The sequence below is a fragment of the Myotis nattereri genome (assembly GCF_964212035.1).
Source record: "Myotis nattereri genome assembly, chromosome: 11".
NCBI lineage: Eukaryota > Metazoa > Chordata > Mammalia > Chiroptera > Vespertilionidae > Myotis > Myotis nattereri.
The window spans coordinates 7,124,023-7,142,127 of NC_138086.1; the positions used below are offsets into that span (position 1 = coordinate 7,124,023).

The 18,105-nt window shown below is 40.0% G+C and overlaps 1 protein-coding gene across 1 annotated transcript; it reads left to right on the forward strand.

The window, feature by feature from the left end:
- Window positions 1–1,957: 1,957 nt before the first annotated feature.
- Window positions 1,958–17,240, forward strand: LOC308527373 (GTPase IMAP family member 4-like; the record flags this gene model as incomplete). Its single annotated transcript, XM_081102679.1, has 3 exons — window positions 1,958–2,000; window positions 3,218–3,955; window positions 15,476–17,240. 3 exons carry the CDS (start codon window positions 1,958–1,960, stop codon window positions 16,396–16,398), a joined length of 1,704 nt encoding a protein of 567 aa, XP_080958805.1. The 3' UTR covers window positions 16,399–17,240.
- Window positions 17,241–18,105: the final 865 nt, after the last annotated feature.

An 18,105-nucleotide genomic window follows, 5' to 3' on the forward strand; every position in this document is an offset into this window, starting at 1 on the left:
CTTAGCTCCACGGCAATTGCGTGACTTTGGGCAGGTCATTTGTTGCTCAGTTTCCTCACAAAAGGTCATCTAGTATAGAAAAATATCATCGAATTTGAGCAGGGTTATCAAGAGCCAGAGTATAAATTCCCAGGGTCAAGGATAGTCTATGGAAGAGGGTGTGAGGAAATGCTCATCTCTGGGCTTAAACAAAGGAAGTGAGAAAGGGTCAGAAGAGAAGAAAGAAAAAAAGAAAAAGGAAAATATGAAAATAGATGGCTTACCTAAGGAGGGTCAAAAAAAATCCCACTAAATTAATAGAAAAGTGTGCAAATATTTCTATATTACAGAAACAACCTGAATAGCAAACTATGAAAACCATTTTTAAATTCAAACGTAATCAGTAAAATGGACGTGTAAATTGATGAAGACATCATTATGTTTGTCCTTGATGTGATAAAAAAAAAAATTAAGAGTGTAATATCACCAAGTAAAGGTACAGATTTGGGGACTTCTCACACATGGCTCATGTCAGTGAGAATTAGCATAGTGGTCTTGAGTCATATTGACAATAACTAGTTAGGTGAAAGCCACCCATCAATTGTTGCACAGAGATATGCAGTATGTGGGGATTATTTTGCAGGAAACATATATTTTGGAACAGCTTAAAAGTTTATTAATAAATAACTGAATAAAAATTTTACACAAATAATGTCATTTATGTAAAAGTTTAAAATTCAAAAACAGTATTAGACATTATCTATAGATACATGTGTATGTAGAAGTGTAAATACACACATGAGATGATACATAAAAACCTCAGACTATTGGTTGCCTCTGAATGACAGTGGGAAAGAAAAGAACCCTGGGGAGTCAAAAAACATAAATGAAATTCATGTGTAATGTGTAAACTTTTCAATCAAACAGAATACCTGTAATAAAAATGCCAAAAAACTTATATTTGTTCATTGCAAATGTAGGTTTTTGTTTCATAAGTTCGTGTATTATCTTCACTTAAAAACTTGTTTCATAACTGCATAATATTTAAAACTGAATAACCAAATATAAACTCATCTTAGGTATGGCACATACTTCCCTTTTCTAACAACAAAATGAGTGACACAATATTATGCCTCATTTGAATGTAACATTTATGCCAATTCATGCCAATGGTTGTACCAATTTCTCTTTAAACCTTCTGAGATACAAAATGGTGATCACTGGGAGACAAGGACCTCAGAGCAGCCATGAAAAACATTTTATTAAACTCTGAGCAGGAGGTGAGTTTTTCTTGAATTTGTCCTCAGTGTTGATTCTTTCTCTTTGGCCATGGCACCCCCTTCTCTCCACCAACTGCTCAGGGGGTTAATCACAAACTTGCTAGAACAGAGAAAAAAATACCATGCTATAAATGACATTGGCTTGTTTGAATTAATGAGAATTTCTTATGCCTGGCACTCTTTGTGTCACATGGGTATCCAGTGGCCAAGAGGAAAAGTACAGTGCGCCTTCCCAGGAGAAGGTTGGATCTGGGACATGAGTCCTTCAAGGACTGACATGAGGGGAAGTACTTTTTCCAGAAAGCTGGCCTGCTATGAATCCAAAACATAAACTAAGATACTGTTCCCCTCCTCATTCTATAAAATAATGTTGTTGTTTTTTCACTTCATGCCTTTTCTAGTTGGAGGGACATAAGCAATGGATTGGCTTTAAAGCATTTCCTGCTTTCCTCTAAGCTGAGACAGAAAAAAAGGGACCAAGCATTGTGTTCACAGTGCATTGTGTTAGCATCACCAGGTTTTTTTAAAGTTATGTATAGACTTTTGAGGGCAGAATGTGAGTTAGGAAATTAGCAATGGAAATGGTTCCTCGATGGAGAATTATTCTTAGGAGTCTGAACTGGAGGGGATCTCAGGACTTACTAACTCCATGTGGACACTCACTTTTTATTCTTTTCTTATTTTTATTCCAGAAGAGGATGGAAGGACTTCCAAAGAGCAGATATGGAGCTATGGCTGAAGGTAAGAAAGGCTCCAAGTTCTTAAGAGGCACCGTTTCCTCACCTCAAACACAGTGACAGAAACCCAGTGATTTTAAACTGAAGAAGAAAAAGTCAGTGCTCATTTCTTCTTTACCTTCCCCATCATCTTCACCTCCACCTCCACCCGATCCCTTCAGTACAATGCTCTCCATGCACATGATGTGTGGGAAATGTGGAAATGAAACTTCAGGTCAGAAGTTGCAGGCTTTTGAACTGAATTGTGAATAAATTTCACTTTCCTTGTCCACCTTGAGCAGAAAATGGAGATGTCTTCCAGAAAGATTTGCTAATCATGCAGACTACAAAACATTCCAGAACACTGCAGAAAAGGAAGAACCAACACCAAGTAGAAGAAGTAAAATAATCCATTTTAGGACACTACAATGAACTTGGAATCCATTTGGCTCATAAGAACTCTAGAACTTCCCGGTTCTCACCCTTCTTGGTCCCTTGAAGGTTTTAGGTCCTAGCTCAATGTTGCCCTCTCCAACACCACTTTTGTTAACTTCCTGTAATTCAATCAGCCAAGTAGGAGAATTTTCCATCACATGTACTACTAATGGTCTTAAATTCCATCCTCTTCAGCCACCCATCCTGAGTTATCTCTCTGGCTTTGCCTTTGACAGTAACTATGACCTTTCTATTGTCTCAATTTCAAGCGGAGAATTCCCCACCCAAAGAACAGAGACTCAGGGACCTCAGCTGGTCCTTGGTGGAAGGTCACAGCTGACACTTCCTTTTCTCCCAAGGTTTAGGTGAATATGTTGAGCACTTCTACATAAGTGTTTCTGGTTATTTATGAGTGAAAAGAAGTTAATATTTTCCTATGTGTGACCTCTCATCCTTTGCATCCTTCTAAACACATTTATTTAACATGAAACGGGCCAGGCACCATCCTTGCAGAAATACAGGGACCACTTTTCTTCCACTTATCTTCCTTGGTCTTGAGAAGGACTTGGAGCAACCTCCTCAGTATAGACGTTCATACTGTTGGCTATGGGTCCAATGTGGGCTTCCTATGTAGACTTCCTATGAATCAAGAGCCTCCTAAATTTGTTGGAAACTTTTTTATGTATTTAGATATGACAGTTTCCTGGGAGGGAGGTCCACAGCTTTAATGAGATCCCATGAGGGTCCATGACTTAAAAATTGGGAGCAGCACTAGCTTAATAAGACACACAATTTTTTTCTTTTCAGGCAGTGGAGAAGATACCCAGTTGGCATCAAATTCCTCACTGAGGGTCATCCTCGTGGGGAAATCTGGTTGCGGAAAAAGTGCCACTGGGAATAGCATCCTCTGTAAAACTGTGTTTGAGTCCAGGCTGGCGGCCCAGCCTGTGACCAGGAAGTGCCAGGTGGCCACAGGCACATGGAATGGAAGGAACAACCAAGTGGTTGACACACCCTCCATCTTTGAAGCCAAGGCCCAGGGCCAAGAGATGTACAAGGACATTGGGGACTGCTATCTGCTCTCAGCCCCGGGGCCCCATGTGCTTCTGCTGGTGACACAGCTGGGGCACTTCACTGCCCAGGACATGGTGGCAGTGAGGAGGGTGAAGGAGGTCTTTGGGGCAGGAGCCATGAAACACGTGGTGGTCCTCTTCACCCACAAGGAGGACTTAGGAGACGGGTCCTTGGATGACTATGTAGACAAAACGGACAATCACAGCCTGCAGAGCCTGGTCCAGGAGTGTAAAAATAGGTATTGTGGCCTCAACAACAAGGCTACTGAGAAGGAGCAGAGGGAGCAGCTGGAGAAGCTGATGGCTGTGGTTGAGAAGTTGGAGAGTGATAATCAGAGTCACTTCTACACAAACGACCTCTTCCCCGATGCAAAGATGCTCCAGGGAGGCAGGGATGGCACCCCAGAAGAGCACAGGTGCTATCTGACCAAAGTTCAAGTGCACATTGAAAAGCAAAAGCAAGACCTGAAAGGTACTGGGAGTCACTGGGCATCCAAGGCGGTCCAGAGAGTCAAAAATTGTATGCTGTCTGATATAACTATGCTACTTCAGCTTCTTTTTTTTTAATTTTAATTTTCATGAAATATCTTTTTCATCTCTTCACTTTCAGTGTCTGTGTGTCCTTTATTCTGTGGGGAGTGTCTTGTATACAGCATATATGTCTGTCTTGTTTTCTCATCTATTCAGCTACCCTATGCCCTTTGGAGCATTTCATCCATTTACATTTAAATTAATTATTGATAAGTATTTATTTATTGACATTTAAAAAATTTATACCCATGTTGCTTTTTAGAAATTGTTACTTCTTCTTAGAGAAGTTCCTTAAAAATTTCTTGTAATACTGGTTTGGTGGTGAAGAATTCCTTAAGCTTTTTCTTGCCTGGTAAGCCTTTTATCTCTCCATCAGTTTTAAATGATGAACTTTCTAGGTGGGGTAATCTTGCTTTTAGGTCCTTACTTTTCATATTTCACACCAATCTCTTTGGACCTTGAAAGTTTCTTTTGAGAAATTAACTGGCAGTGTTATGGGAGCTTCCTTAAAAGTAACTGTCTTTCTGTTGCTATTTTTAAGATTCACTTTTGGTTTCTAGGCTTTGCCATTTAAATGATCATCATTATTTTTAAAAATAGGTTATCAATCTCTTGGTCTCTCTTTTCTCCTTCTGGTATCCTTATGATGGGAATGTTTTTATGCTTTATAATGTGACAGAAGTACCTAAAATTATTCTCACTTTTAAAAATTATTTTTTTTCTTTTTCCTACTTTGATTGGATGTTTTCTGTTACCTTGTCTTCTAAAACACTGATTTGATTATTTGCTTCACCAAATTTGTTGATTCCTTCCAGTGTATTCTTCATTATAGACATTGTATTCTTCATTTCTGACTGGTTCTGTTTTGTGGTTTCTATGTCTTTTTTTTATACTTGTTATCTCTCCACTTAAGTTCTCACTAAGTTCTGTGATCATCCTTATAACCGTTGTTTTGAACTTTGTATCAGGTAGATGGCTTGCCTCCATTATATTTACTTCTTTTTCTGGTGATTTTTTCTGTTCTTTTGTTTGGAGCTTATTTCTTTGTCTCCCCAGTTTGGCTGCCTCTCTATATTTGTGTCTGTGTATTAGGTAGTTCTGCTATGTCTCCAGTCTTGGTATGCTGACCTTACATAGTAGGTGTCCTGTGTGGTTCAGTGGCACAGTCTCCCTGACCACTTGAGCTAGGTTCCCAGGAATGTTCCATGTGTGGAATAAGTGAGTCGTCTTATTGTAGTTGAGTCTTGATTGCTGTTGGCCCATCCATGCATGGAATTGACCCTCATGCTGGCTAACTATGAGGATAAACATCAACCAGTGTAAAGCTGCTATGAAGGGTCTGACCCAATAAAGCAGAATTTCCCCATCAGGGTCGGGTGCCTACCAAGATCTCCCTCTGGGTGCATTGCTTGTGAGATCATTGGGTCATGCTCTGATATGTTCTAAAGCTCACAACCAGGTGTGTTATCTCTGGGACCTATTGGGAGGAACTCTGGTTAGGCCAATGTCAGGACCTGACTGTGACCGATCCTGGGCTACATGTTTGGAACTACAAAATAATCCAGTATTTTACTGGCTCTACTTTGCCTGAATATGTATGGAAGGGCCCAATATGTGCACCAATGATGGAATCCACCAGCACCAAGTCTGGAGAAAGGTCAAAAAAAGGCAGAAAATTGTTATAGATAGTAAGGTGGTCTTGTCTCTTACATGAGCAAGTTTGTGCAGCTTCTCCCCTAACTTCCTCTTTCCTCCTCTTCCTCAATATCCTCAGCTTAGCATTGACTTCACATTTAGAGAATGGACCCAGATTTTCCAGGTAAAGGAAGATGGGAGTTTGTGTTTATGTTGTGGGGAGAGGCAGGGAAATGTGGGGTTTGGTGTTGAGGGGTCCTCTCCCCTGAATCTATATCTTAAACCTCCTAGCAAACTTGATCTCAGCATAGACTTTAAAATACATATATAATTTCAGAGAAGAAGGGAGAGGGAGGAGAGAAACATTAATGATGAGAGAGAATCGTTGATTGGCTTCCTCCTGCAGGCCCCTATTGGGGATCCAGCCTACAAGCCAGATATGTGTCCTAACCAGAAATTGAATTGTGACCTCCTGGTTCATATGTTGACACTGAGCCATATCGATTGGGCTCAGCATAGATTTATCATTCTTTCTGTTTCCTATTTCTATTGATTTTGGGTTGTAATCCATTTAAAAAAGTGAGCCCTACAAAATAGTAATTCTTTCAGGGATTGCTGCTCAAAAGATATTGTATAAATAAATGAGTCCTTTAACCATTTATATAATTTACTAGAGGCCCGGTGCACAATAATTTGTGCATTCCGGGGGGGGTAGGGGGTCCCTCAGCCTGGCCTGTGCCCTCTTGCAGTCTGGGACCCCTCGGGGGATGCCCACCTGCTGGCTTAGGCCTGCTCCCCGTGGGATCTGGCCTAACCTGTCAGTCAGACATCCCTTGGCAGCCCAGAAGTCCTCAGTGGATGTCCACTTGCCAGCGGGGAGCAGGCCTATAATGTAGTCAGACATCCTTAGCGCTGCTGAGGAGGCAAGAGAGGCTCTCGCCACCACCGCTGTGCTGGCAGCTGCCAGCCTGGCTTGTGGCTGAGCAGAGCTTCCCCTGTGGGAGCACACTGATCACCAGGGGCAGCTCCTGAATTGAGCGTCTGCCCCCTGGTGGTCAGAGTGTGTCATAGTGACCAGTCATTCCAAGTCATTCTGCTGTTAGGGTCAATTTGCACATTACCCTTTTATTATATAGGAGGATAGAGGCCTTGTGCACTGGTGGGGGCCAGCTGGTTTGCCCTGAAGAGTGTCTTGGATCAGGTTGGGGGTCTCACTGGGGTGCCTGACCAGCCTGGGTGAGAGGCTGATGGCTGTTTGCAGGCTGGTCAAGCATCCCAGCAGTGACCCTCACCCCACAGGGGTGTGGCCAGCCTGGTGAGGGCTTGGTGGCTGTTTGCAGGCTGGCCACAGCCCCTTCAGGGTGTGTGTGGGGTGTCCCGCTGGGGTGCCTGGCCAGCCTGGGTGAGGAGTTGAGGGCCGTTTTCAGACTGGCCATGCCCCCCGATGACCCAAGCTCCCAGCCTCTTCTTTTTTTCTTTTTAATTTTTTTTCCTGGGATTTATTTATCTTCTATAATTGAAACTTTGTAGCCTTGAGTGGAGCCCAGGTCAGATTGCCCCTGGCAACCCAGGCTCTCAGCCCCTCCTTGAGCAGAGGCCAGGGCAGCTGGAAGCAGGTATCTGGGATTTATTTATATTCTATAATTGAAATTTTTTAGCCTTGAGTGGAGCCCACAGCCAGCCAGGGCAGGCAGGAAGCTTGGCTTCCTCCATCGCTGAGGGCAACCCAAGCCTCCTGCTTGCTCGAGCTCCATGGCCGCCGCCATCTTTGTGATGGAGTGATGGTTAATTTGCATATTACTCTTTTATTAGATAGGATAAATAAACTAGAAGCTTTCAGGGATGGAGTTGGGTGAGCAGACAGAAGTAGCTCTGAGGGAAGCTGTTGGGTGAAGAGCACTGGGAAGTGGAAGAAGCACAGTTCAGCATTTTATTCCTCTGAACACCCATCACCAATATCAACTTTGTGGCCAAAACTGATTTGTAAACATTTCTCTTCTTAGTTTATAAGAAGCTGTTTTCTACTCCCTATCCTTAAGGTAAAAAGACATAGCTCTTCTTTCAAAAGGAGTGTCTGTCTGTATAATAGTGATTCAAGTTTGTATTTGATGGCTTCCTATCAGATGAGCTAGTTTTTAACAACTAGCATATTCAGCCTGTCCCAGTCAAAGTCTGCTCCAATAAGAGTTATCAAGTGGCTTTCCCCATTGCCAAAGTTTCTAGATAGCAAGGAGAAAAAAAAATATTTAAAATATAATAGTTTGACTCTGACCCATGTTGCTAAGTGGTTAGAGTGTCAACCCATGCACCAAAGGGTTTGTGGGTTTGATTCCCGGTCAAGAGCACATGCCTGGGTTGCAGATTAGATCCCTGCTTCATTAGGGCTCATGTAGGAAACACCAATGAATGTGTCTCTCACATGTCTCTCTTTCTCTCTCTCTCTCCCTCTCTCCCCCTCTCTCTCTCACTCTCTCTATCCTCTCCTCTCTCCACCCTCCTCTTCCACTCTCTCTAAAAAAATCAATCAAAAAATATCCTCAGGTGAAGATTAACAACAACAAAAAATGTAATATTTTGTTTCTGTGACACTAAAAATTGATGAATAAGGAAAGGATAATCTTTTCCATAGATGTAGGCTGGACATAAAGATCAAAGAGAAAGCAAGAATCAGAGTGATTTTGATCAATTTCTTTATTTAATAAATATTTATTGAGAACCACTCTTTATCAGTACTGTGCTTGTCTTATACCCAGGTAATAGTGGAAATACAAGATGCAGATGGTCCTACCATCATCACAGATTAAAATTATTGGGGTGACTTTGGTTAGTAATATTATATGAGTTTCAGATGTACAAATGTATAATATATCATCTGTGTATTGCATGGTATGCTCACCACCTAAAACCTTGTCTCATTCCATCACATATATTTGGCTCTCTGTTCTCTTCAACCTTTTCCCATGGCCCTTTTCCACTGGTAACCACCATACTGTTGTCTGTGTCTGTTTTTTAGTTAGTTAGTTAGTTAGTTAGTTAGTTAGTTAGTTTGTTTTTGGTTAGTTCTCACCCAAGGATTTTTTTTCATTGATTTTTTAGAGAGAGTAGAAGAGGGAAAGGGAGGGGAAGAGAGGGGGATAGAGGAGAAAGAGAGAGGAAGAGAGGGAGAGAGAGGGAGAGAGAGAGAGAGAGAGAGAGAGAGAGAGAGAGAGAGAGAGAGAGAGAGAAGCCTTGATGTGAGAGAGACACATTGATTGATTGCCTCTCACAGGCGCCCTGTCGAGGGCAGGGGGGTCGAGCCTCCCATCCAGTTATGTGCCATTGACACAGAATTGAACCCATGATCCTTTGGTGTTTTGGCTGGTGCTCTAACCATTCAGCAATGCTGTCCAAGGCTATGAGTTTATTTGTTTTGTTTGATGGCTGATTTATTTTTATTTTATGTCCCAAGTATGAGTGAAATCATATGGTCCTTGTCCTTTTTCATCAGACATTTGTGCTTAGTATGATACTCTCAAGATCCAGCAACTGGGTAGTTTTGAGTTGGATAGCCCCATCAACATGTCTGGTAGTTAGCAGGCTCTTTGGCAGGCTAGTTATAGAGATAACTGGGCCTTGTGTCTCTCACCATCAATCAGGCTGGTCCTGGCCTCTTTATGAAGCTGTTGCAGGGTCCTGAAGACTAGAAAGAGACAGCAAGTCACAGGGCCCACCCAGATGCAAGGGGTGGAGGAATAGACTCAGCAGGATGTGGGAGGAGCTGCCGATCCACATCCCAAAGAGGCACCTGTAGAAAGATGGGAATAATTCATGGCCTTATCTGCCATCTGTCACACAGATTGCTATGTGCTCTCAGCATTGCAGCTGGGCTTTGATGGCTTTTTGTTTCACTTCCCATGATTTTCTTACTCCCCATCTTGATGACCAACTGATGCCCTCAGGATAACCACAGGCTGGAGTTTTCCATTGAGATGCTAACTAAACAATAATCTGAACTTATATCTACAGTTTCCCTGAATCTTAGCCATCCTGTAGCCAGTGCTCTCAGCTTCTGGAAATTTACTTCTCTCATCTCGGGATTCTGGTTATCAAATGTGGGAAACTCTGCTTCAGGGATGCTTTTGCCAATCCTTCAGTTAGCAACAGCTTTGCCATAAAGTGTGTGGGAGATAGGAAATAAATACTGATTTTATGGAAGCCAGAGTTGGAAGTTCTGCAAAATCTCTTCTGTTTGACTGTTATTTTAAAAAAATCATTCCAATTTACGGAATTGTTGAAAGTGGCAAGTTAGGGGACTGCTGAGTCATGGGTAGCAGTGGTAACTTGGACTTACGATGGTCTTCAAAATGGAGAAAAGTGGTCAGATTTGTAGATAAGACCAAGAGAACTTCTGGATGGATTATATCTGCAAAGTAAGACAAAGAGAGGAATCAAGGGAGATTCCTAGAATTTTGGTCTGAGGAACTGGATGAATGTGATGATATCTCTGAAAAATAAAATGGAGTTTACAATCATGCCTGTTATAGTCAGTGTGATGATGTATGCATGGACTAAAAGCAGAGATGGTGGTTGTAACTCAGGATTCCTCTCAGAGGAATAATTCTTTTGCTTTTTCTATTAATATATATTTTAATTTTTTTTTAAAATATATTTTATTGATTTTTCACAGAGAGGAAGGGAGAGAGATAGAAAGCTAGAAACATCGATGAGAGAGAAACATCGATCAGCTGCCTCCTGCACATCTCCCACTGGGGATGTGCCCGCAACCCAGGCACATGCCCTTGACCGGAATCGAACCCGGGACCTTTCAGTCCGCAGGCCGACGCTCTATCCACTGAGCCAAACCGATTTCGGCTTAATTTTTGATAGTATTACAGATATCTCCCATTTACCCCCCTTCTTCTAACCACCCCACTCCAGGACTTCACTGCCCTATTCACTGTGTCCAAGGGCTATATGCACATAATTATATAAGTTCTTTGGTTTATCTCATATCCTCTTCCCAATCTCCACACTGAGGTATGTCCGTCTGTTCCATGCCTCCATGCTTCAGGTCTTATTTTGTTGGTCTATTCATTTTGTTCGTCAGATTCCATAAATAAGTGAGATCATATGATATTTGTCTTTCTCAGTTTGGCTGATTTCACTTAGCATATTATTTTCCAGGTCCATCCATGCCATCCTAAGGGTAAGAGATGCCTCTTTTTTACAGCTGCATAGTATTCTGAAGTATAAATGTCACACAGCTTTTTTATCCATACATCTGCTGAGGGGAACTTGGACTGTTTCCAAGTCTTGGAAATTGCAAATAATGCTGTTATGAACATAGGGGTGCATATATTTTTTTCTGATTGGTTCTTGGGGTTTTTAGGAAATATTCACAGAAGTGGTGTCACTGAGTCAAATGTAAGTTCCATTTAAAATTTTTTAAGGAAACTCCATACTGTTTTCTATAGAGGCTGTACCTATCTGAATTCCCACCAGTAGTGAATTAGTGTTCCCTTTTCTCCGTATCCTCTCCAGCACTTGTTGTTTTTTTGTTGATTTTTTTATGATAGCCATTCTGATAGGTGTGAGTTGACATCTCATTCTGGTTTTAATTTTCATTTCTCTGATAATTAGTGACTTTGAGCATTTTTTTCATATGACTCTTGGCCATCTGTATATACACTTTAGAGAAAAGTCTATTCAGGTCTCCTGCCCATTTCTAAATTGGATTGTTTGTCTTCCTTTTGTTGACTTGTATGAGTATTTTATACATTTTGGATATTAACCTCTTATCAGAAGTATCATTGGCAAATATGTTCTCCCATACAGTTCCCTTTTCATTTTGATGGTGGTTTCTTTTGCTGTGCAGAAGCTTTTTATTTTGATGTAGTCCCATTTTTTTGTTATTTTCTCCTTAATTTCTTTTGCCCTAGGAGATGTATCTGTAAACATACTGCTATGAGAGATGTCTGAGATTTTACTGCCTATGTTCTCCTCTAAGATTTTTATGGTTTTATGCTTTACATTTAAGTCTTTTATCCACCTTGAGTTTATTCTTGTCTATTGTGTAAGTTGGTAGACTGGTTTCATGTTTGTGCATGTGTCTGTCAGGTTTTTCCCAGCAACATTTGTTGAAAAGACTGTCCTTACTCCATTGTATGTTCTTTTCTTCTTTGTCAAATATTAATGGATCATAGAGATGTGGGTCAATTTGTGGGGTCTCTGTTCTGATCCATTGGTTTATATGCTTGCTCTTGTGCCAGTACCAGGCTGTTCTGGTTTTATGGCTTTTTAGTACAGTTTGATATCTGGTATTGTGATCACTCCTACTCTGTTCTTTTTTCTCAAGATTGTTGCAGCTATTTTTTTTAAGGTTCCATATACATTTTCGGAGTATTTATTCTAGCTCTGTGATGTATGCCATTGGCATTTTAATAGAGATTGTGTTGACTCTGTAGATTGCTTTAGGTAGTTTAGACATTTTAATGATGTTAAGTCATCAAATCCATGAACGTGATATATGCTTCAATTTGTTTGTATCTTCCTATATTTCTTTTTTCAATGCCCTATAGTTTTCCAAATACATGTCTTTGACATCCTTGGTTAAGTTTATTCCTAGGTATCTTTTTTGTTGTTGTTGCAATGATAAATGGTATTGCTTGTTTAGTTTCTCTTCCTGAGAGTTTATTATTGGTGTATAATAATGCTATAAATTTGTGGATGTTGATTTTGTATCCTGCTACCTTGCCAAATTCATTTATTAAGTCTAATTGTTTCCTGGTGAAGTCTTTAGGGTTTCTTATATACAGTATCATGTCATCTGCGAACAATGACAGTTTTACTTCCTCCTTCCCAATTTGGATAGCTTTTATCACTTAATGCCTGATTGCTGTGGCTATGACTGCTGGTACTATGTTGAATAAGAGTGGTGGAAGCAGACATCCTTGTCCTGTTCCTGTTCTTAAAAGAAACAATTTTAGTTTTTGCTCATTGAGTATTATGTTGTCTGTAGCTTTATAATATATGGCCTTTATTATGTTGAGATATGATCCTTCCATTCCCACTTTGCTGAGGTTTTTATCAAAAAAGGGTCCTGGATTTTGTCAAACGCTTTTTCTGCATCTATTGATATGATCATTTTATTTTTATCTTTCAATTTTTTATGTGATGTATCACATGTATTTATTTGCAAATATTGTACCAGTTTTGCAACCCCAGAATAAATCCCACTTGAGCACGGTGTCTGATCATTTTGATATATTGCTGGACCGGATTTGCTAATATTTTGTTGAGGATTTTAGCCTCTGTGTTCATCGGGGATATTGGCTTGTAATATTCTTTATTTGTATTGTATTTATCTGATTTTGGAATTAGGATAGTACTGACTTCATAAAAGAGCTTTCTCTTGAATATGTGGAATAGTTTGAGGAGGATAGGTGTTAATTCTTTGAATGTTTGGTAAAATTCTTCTATAAATCCACCCAGTCCAGAACTTTTATTTTCTGGAAATTTTTGAATTACTTCTTAAATTTCATCAGTTATAATTGGCCTACTCAGGTTTTCTGATTCTCCCTTGTTGAGTTTTGGAAGATTGTATGTTTTTAGGAGTTTGTCCATTTCACTCAGGTTGTCCAGTTTGTTGTGATATAATTGTTCATCGTAATTGCTTACAATCCTTTGTATTTCTGTGGTGTCCTTGGTATATCGCCTTTTTCATTTCTTATTTTATTTATCTGGGTCCTCTTTCTATGTTTCTTGATGACTCTGGCTAGGGGTTCATCAATGTTGTTTATCTTTTGAAAGAACCAGTTCTTGGATTTATTTAACTTTTGTACTTTTTTTTTTTTTTTGGTCTCTATGTCATTTATTTCCTCTCTGATCTTTATTATTTCCTTCCTTCTAATTCCTCTGGGATTTTCTTCTTGTTCTCTTTCTAATTAAATTAGTTTTAGGGGTAGATAGTTTATTAGTGCTTTTTCTTGTTTCTTGAGGTAGGCCTGTAGTGCTATGAACTTCCCTCTCAGGATTGCTTTCACCGTGTTCCATTTGTTTTGGGTGGTTGTGTATTCATTTTCATTTGTTTACAGGAAGTATTTAATTATTTGTTTTATCTCATTGGTAACCCATTCATTGATTAATAACATGCTATTTAGCCTCCATGTATTTTAGTGTTTTTGAGAGTTGTTGTTTTTTTTTTTAATTGTAGTTGGTTCCTAACTTCACGTCATTTGATCTGAGAAGATGCTTGGTATTACAGCACTCTTCTTGAATTTATGTAGACTTGTTTTGTGCCCTAACATGTTGTCTACCTTTGATAATGTTCCATGTGCATTTGAGAAGAATAAATATTTTGTTGCTTTGGGGAGAAATGTGCCATAGTATCTGTTATATCCCTCTGATCTAGGGTGTCATTTATAGCCTTTGTTTCCTTGTTAAATTTTTGTCTGTAATACCTATCCAGTGATGTCTGGGGGTGTTAAAGTCCCCTACAATGGCTGTATTGCTGTCATTCTCTCCCTTAAAGTCCATCAAGAGTTTTTATGTATTTAGGTGCTCCTATATTGAGGCATCAGTCTTATTCAAGGACTGTGCTGAAAGGGTCTTCCTTCTGGGAGAAACAGACTCTCAGATGTGGTTGTTGGTTGTCTTCCATGGTTCGGGCCTATGCTTAAGAAATCCTGAAGACTTCAATTTTATAGACACATTAAAAAGATAAGCAGAGAATTACTGAATAGAAATAAGGAAAGAGCTATATAGATGATTTGGTATTTAACCTAAGACACAGTGATCTTTAAAACATCATTCACATCGTAGGCTATGCTGTTCTGTTATCAACTTTCCAGGGTCCTATTAAGTAGACATACCTACAGAAATGAAACTAAGAAAGTATAACTCTAATGATGTTACTCTGTATGAGTTATTATTATTATTTATGTATCAAGAGACATTAGAGTAACTCCAGAGAACTGTCAATACTTTCTGTCTATACCTCTTAAACATATTAGTTTAAAATAGAAAAACCTCATTAGATTTCTATGGTAAGGTGGTAACTTTAAAAATAAGGCATTTTGTTCTTCTGTCATTCAGAAACCCTAATGAGATGGCTGCATATGTGAAATCTAAAAGAACACTTTGCCTTATGCCCCCGTGCCCTTTTCTCTCCTACAAGGATGGGACGGCTTGAATAATCCACCTACTTGTCTTCTTCCTCTTTTTTGAATATATATATTTTTATTGATTTCAGAGAGGAAGGGAAAGGGAGGTAGAAACACCAATGATGAGAGAGAATCATTGATTGGCTGCCTCCTGCCCATCCCCTACTGGGGATCAAGACAGCAACCTGGGCATGTGCCCTAAATGGGAATCCAACTATGACCTCCTGATTTATTGGTCGATGTTCAACCAGTGAGCCATGCCAGTCGGGCTACTTAGCTTCTTAATGGGAAGAAGAAAAGCTCCATTTTGAATATTAATAGGGAGAGGGGAGTTTCCACTGTGATGTCCTAAAGTCAGATTTTGTGTTTCTTCTTACATTAGCTTATGAGGAACAGCTACCAGCAGCAGCTCAGAGTTCTCATTTGAACCACTTTGCTCCTTCATCCCTGAGCACTTAGCTTCCAAAGGTCAGAGTGAGTAGCCCAAGGGAAGTGCCTGGCTTTTTCCAAGTACTTATGGAGAGAGGTCAGGCACAAGGGTTCTATAGACCTACTGTGAGTGCAGAGTTTGCTCACAGACAGGACACTAGTGGGCAATAGAGAAGGACACTGTTGGGCAGAGGCATTGCAGTGGGAAAGGTTGGAAGTCAATCCTAATTCTGTGGTTTTGTTTCCTGATGTCCCAGGGCTTGAAAATCAAGATTCACAACTGCGACTTGTCTTAGTGGGTAAGGCTGGAGCGGGAAAAAGTGCCACAGGAAACAGCATCCTTGGAAAGAAAGCATTTTATTCCAGCATTGCAGCAAAATCCATCACCAAGGCCTGTCAGAAAGAGAGAAGCATGTGGAATGGGAGAGAAATAGTCGTCGTGGACACACCTGGCATTTTTGACACGGAAGTACCAGATGCTGACACACAAAGGGAGATTGCTAAATGTATAGTCCTGACTTCCCCTGGCCCTCACGCTGTGCTCCTGGTAGTCCCGCTGGGCCGGTACACAAAGGAAGAACAAAACGCTGTGGAGAAGATGCTGTCAATGTTTGGACCCAAAGTGAGGAAATACATGATTCTCTTATTTACCCGGAAAGATGACCTGGATGGCATGGAGCTCCGTGATTACTTAAAGGAAGCACCAGAAGGCATTCAAGATCTGATGGAGCAGTTCAAGGATCGCCACTGTGAGTTCAACAATAAGGCGACAGGGGCTGAGCAGGAGGATCAAAGGACACAACTGCTGGACCTGGTCCAGCGCATGGTGATGAAGAACCAGGGAGGATTCTACACTAATAAGATTTACCAAAGAGCAGAGGTGGAGATTCAGAAACAGGTTCAAGCTATACAAGAAAACTACAGAGCTCGGCTGAAGAAAGAGAAAAGGCAGTTAAAAGAGGAGTATGAAGAGAAAATCAGAAAGCTAGAGGATACATTAGAGCAGGAAATGAAAAAGGCAGAAATGGAGAGGGAATTTGAAGAAAGGGAGAAATACTATTTGTTCATGCAGCAAAATGCTAGAGGTGAAGTTGAGAGTCAGAAAGGGATGCTTGATTTAATCTTGAAAGGATTAAGAGTAATCTGGAGAGAAATCTCATCTCTGTTCAAGGAAGATTAGGCTAATGAAAATCTGTGTGTTTTCAGGTGTGTCTGCCCCATATAACTAATTCCCTAAAGTCAGAACTCTGTTTCTGTCTCTCAGGCTCTCAGACTGGGGCGTGTAGTAAACTTCAGTCATAGAAATTGGGATACTTTTGGTTGAGGTAAGAGGGAAGGAAAACATCCTCAATTTGTAAAACTCCAAAGCAGAAAGTATGGATGCTCCCTATCTTCTGAACTCTCAAAGACAGAGAGAAAATGAATGCAGGAGATCAAAAGACCATGACCCCATGCTTTCTCTATCCTTAGTAAAGTTTCCTCCTCTAGATTGGCACATAATCTCCACCCGTGGCTCCTACTCCTTATTTTTATCTTTAGGATCACAATGCTCATTTTACAGATGTGGTTAGAGAAATCAATTCTTTGCCTTAGATAATCTATAGATAGAGATGTTTATAAAATTCTTTCTATATATACATAAATTTGTTGAATTTAATTTTTATGGAAGGACTAAAATTGTTCCTTATTATCTGCCCACTAGAGAACAAAGATTTGTCTGGAAAATGTTTTTCAGTACTCAACTAAGTGAAATGCCAGAAAGAGCAAAAGACAAGAGATTCAACAGCTAAGAGAACAATGTTCAGTATATTCAGATGTTTCTGTAGAAAGTTGTTGAGCAAACTCAATGTAATCACTTTGCTGAATAACTAGTTCTCCTCTTCTTGTGAAACTAACTGTTGCCACCACACCTCTATCACACCACACCTTGATTACTTACTGCTAGGTGTATCATCCCCACACTGCTGCCTCCACTCATTTGAATTGTTTGCTCATTGTTACCATAATAAAAAGTTTCTATTCTCTCTTATTTGTGCAAAACTGAAATTTCTTTTACTTTATAAAATATCACCAATACTTCTAAGAGTACAGGGATGAATTTCACTTTTTGATAAAAATTCAAGATCGTTTTGGAGCTTTGCTTGGTCTACACCCTAATATGTATCTCCAGCATTCTCCATTTGAACCACATTCTTAATCTCTCTGCACATCAGAGACCACATTCTCCTTGAATTCATTCATTATGAATTCTGACATCTTTGTGAGTTTTCTGGGGAAGGGGGATTTTTTAATATATGAATAATAGTAATTGAAGTTTATCCCTTTTCTAATAGGTACTCCTACCCTAATAATTCATAGGCTTTCCCAAAGCACATTTCCATGTTCTACCAGTATGTCCTGGTGGTCACATGCCACTGTCCTTGCTCTGCCATCTTGAAAGTGGCTTTTCCATGTCCCACTTCATTTTGTCTTCAGTATACCTACTCCTTACTTCCCCCAAACACAAATGAATTTCGATTGTACCTTTAACAAAAGTTAGCAAAGTTTCAAGGATATGTGACTGGTTCTTTCAGAAATAGTCATTCACAGTGAGACACATTTGGTTTCACTTTGCAGAATATGGGGTGCACTCCCATTGGAGTTTTACACAAAATTCTGAGATTGGAAGTTAACATCCTCTTGTCTCAGGAGCATCTAGAAGCACATATTGAACCAAAGAAAGAGCCGCACATAACTAGCATGAAAAAATTAAATACAGGCTTAATATGAAAAAAGTCTTTAAGTTCTCTGTGGTATTTTCTGTGTAAATGCACTCACTTATTCTTACCCTTGAATTCAGGTTTATGCTGTAGATGAGGCTAAGTAAAAGGTTCTGCTCTTGATAAGC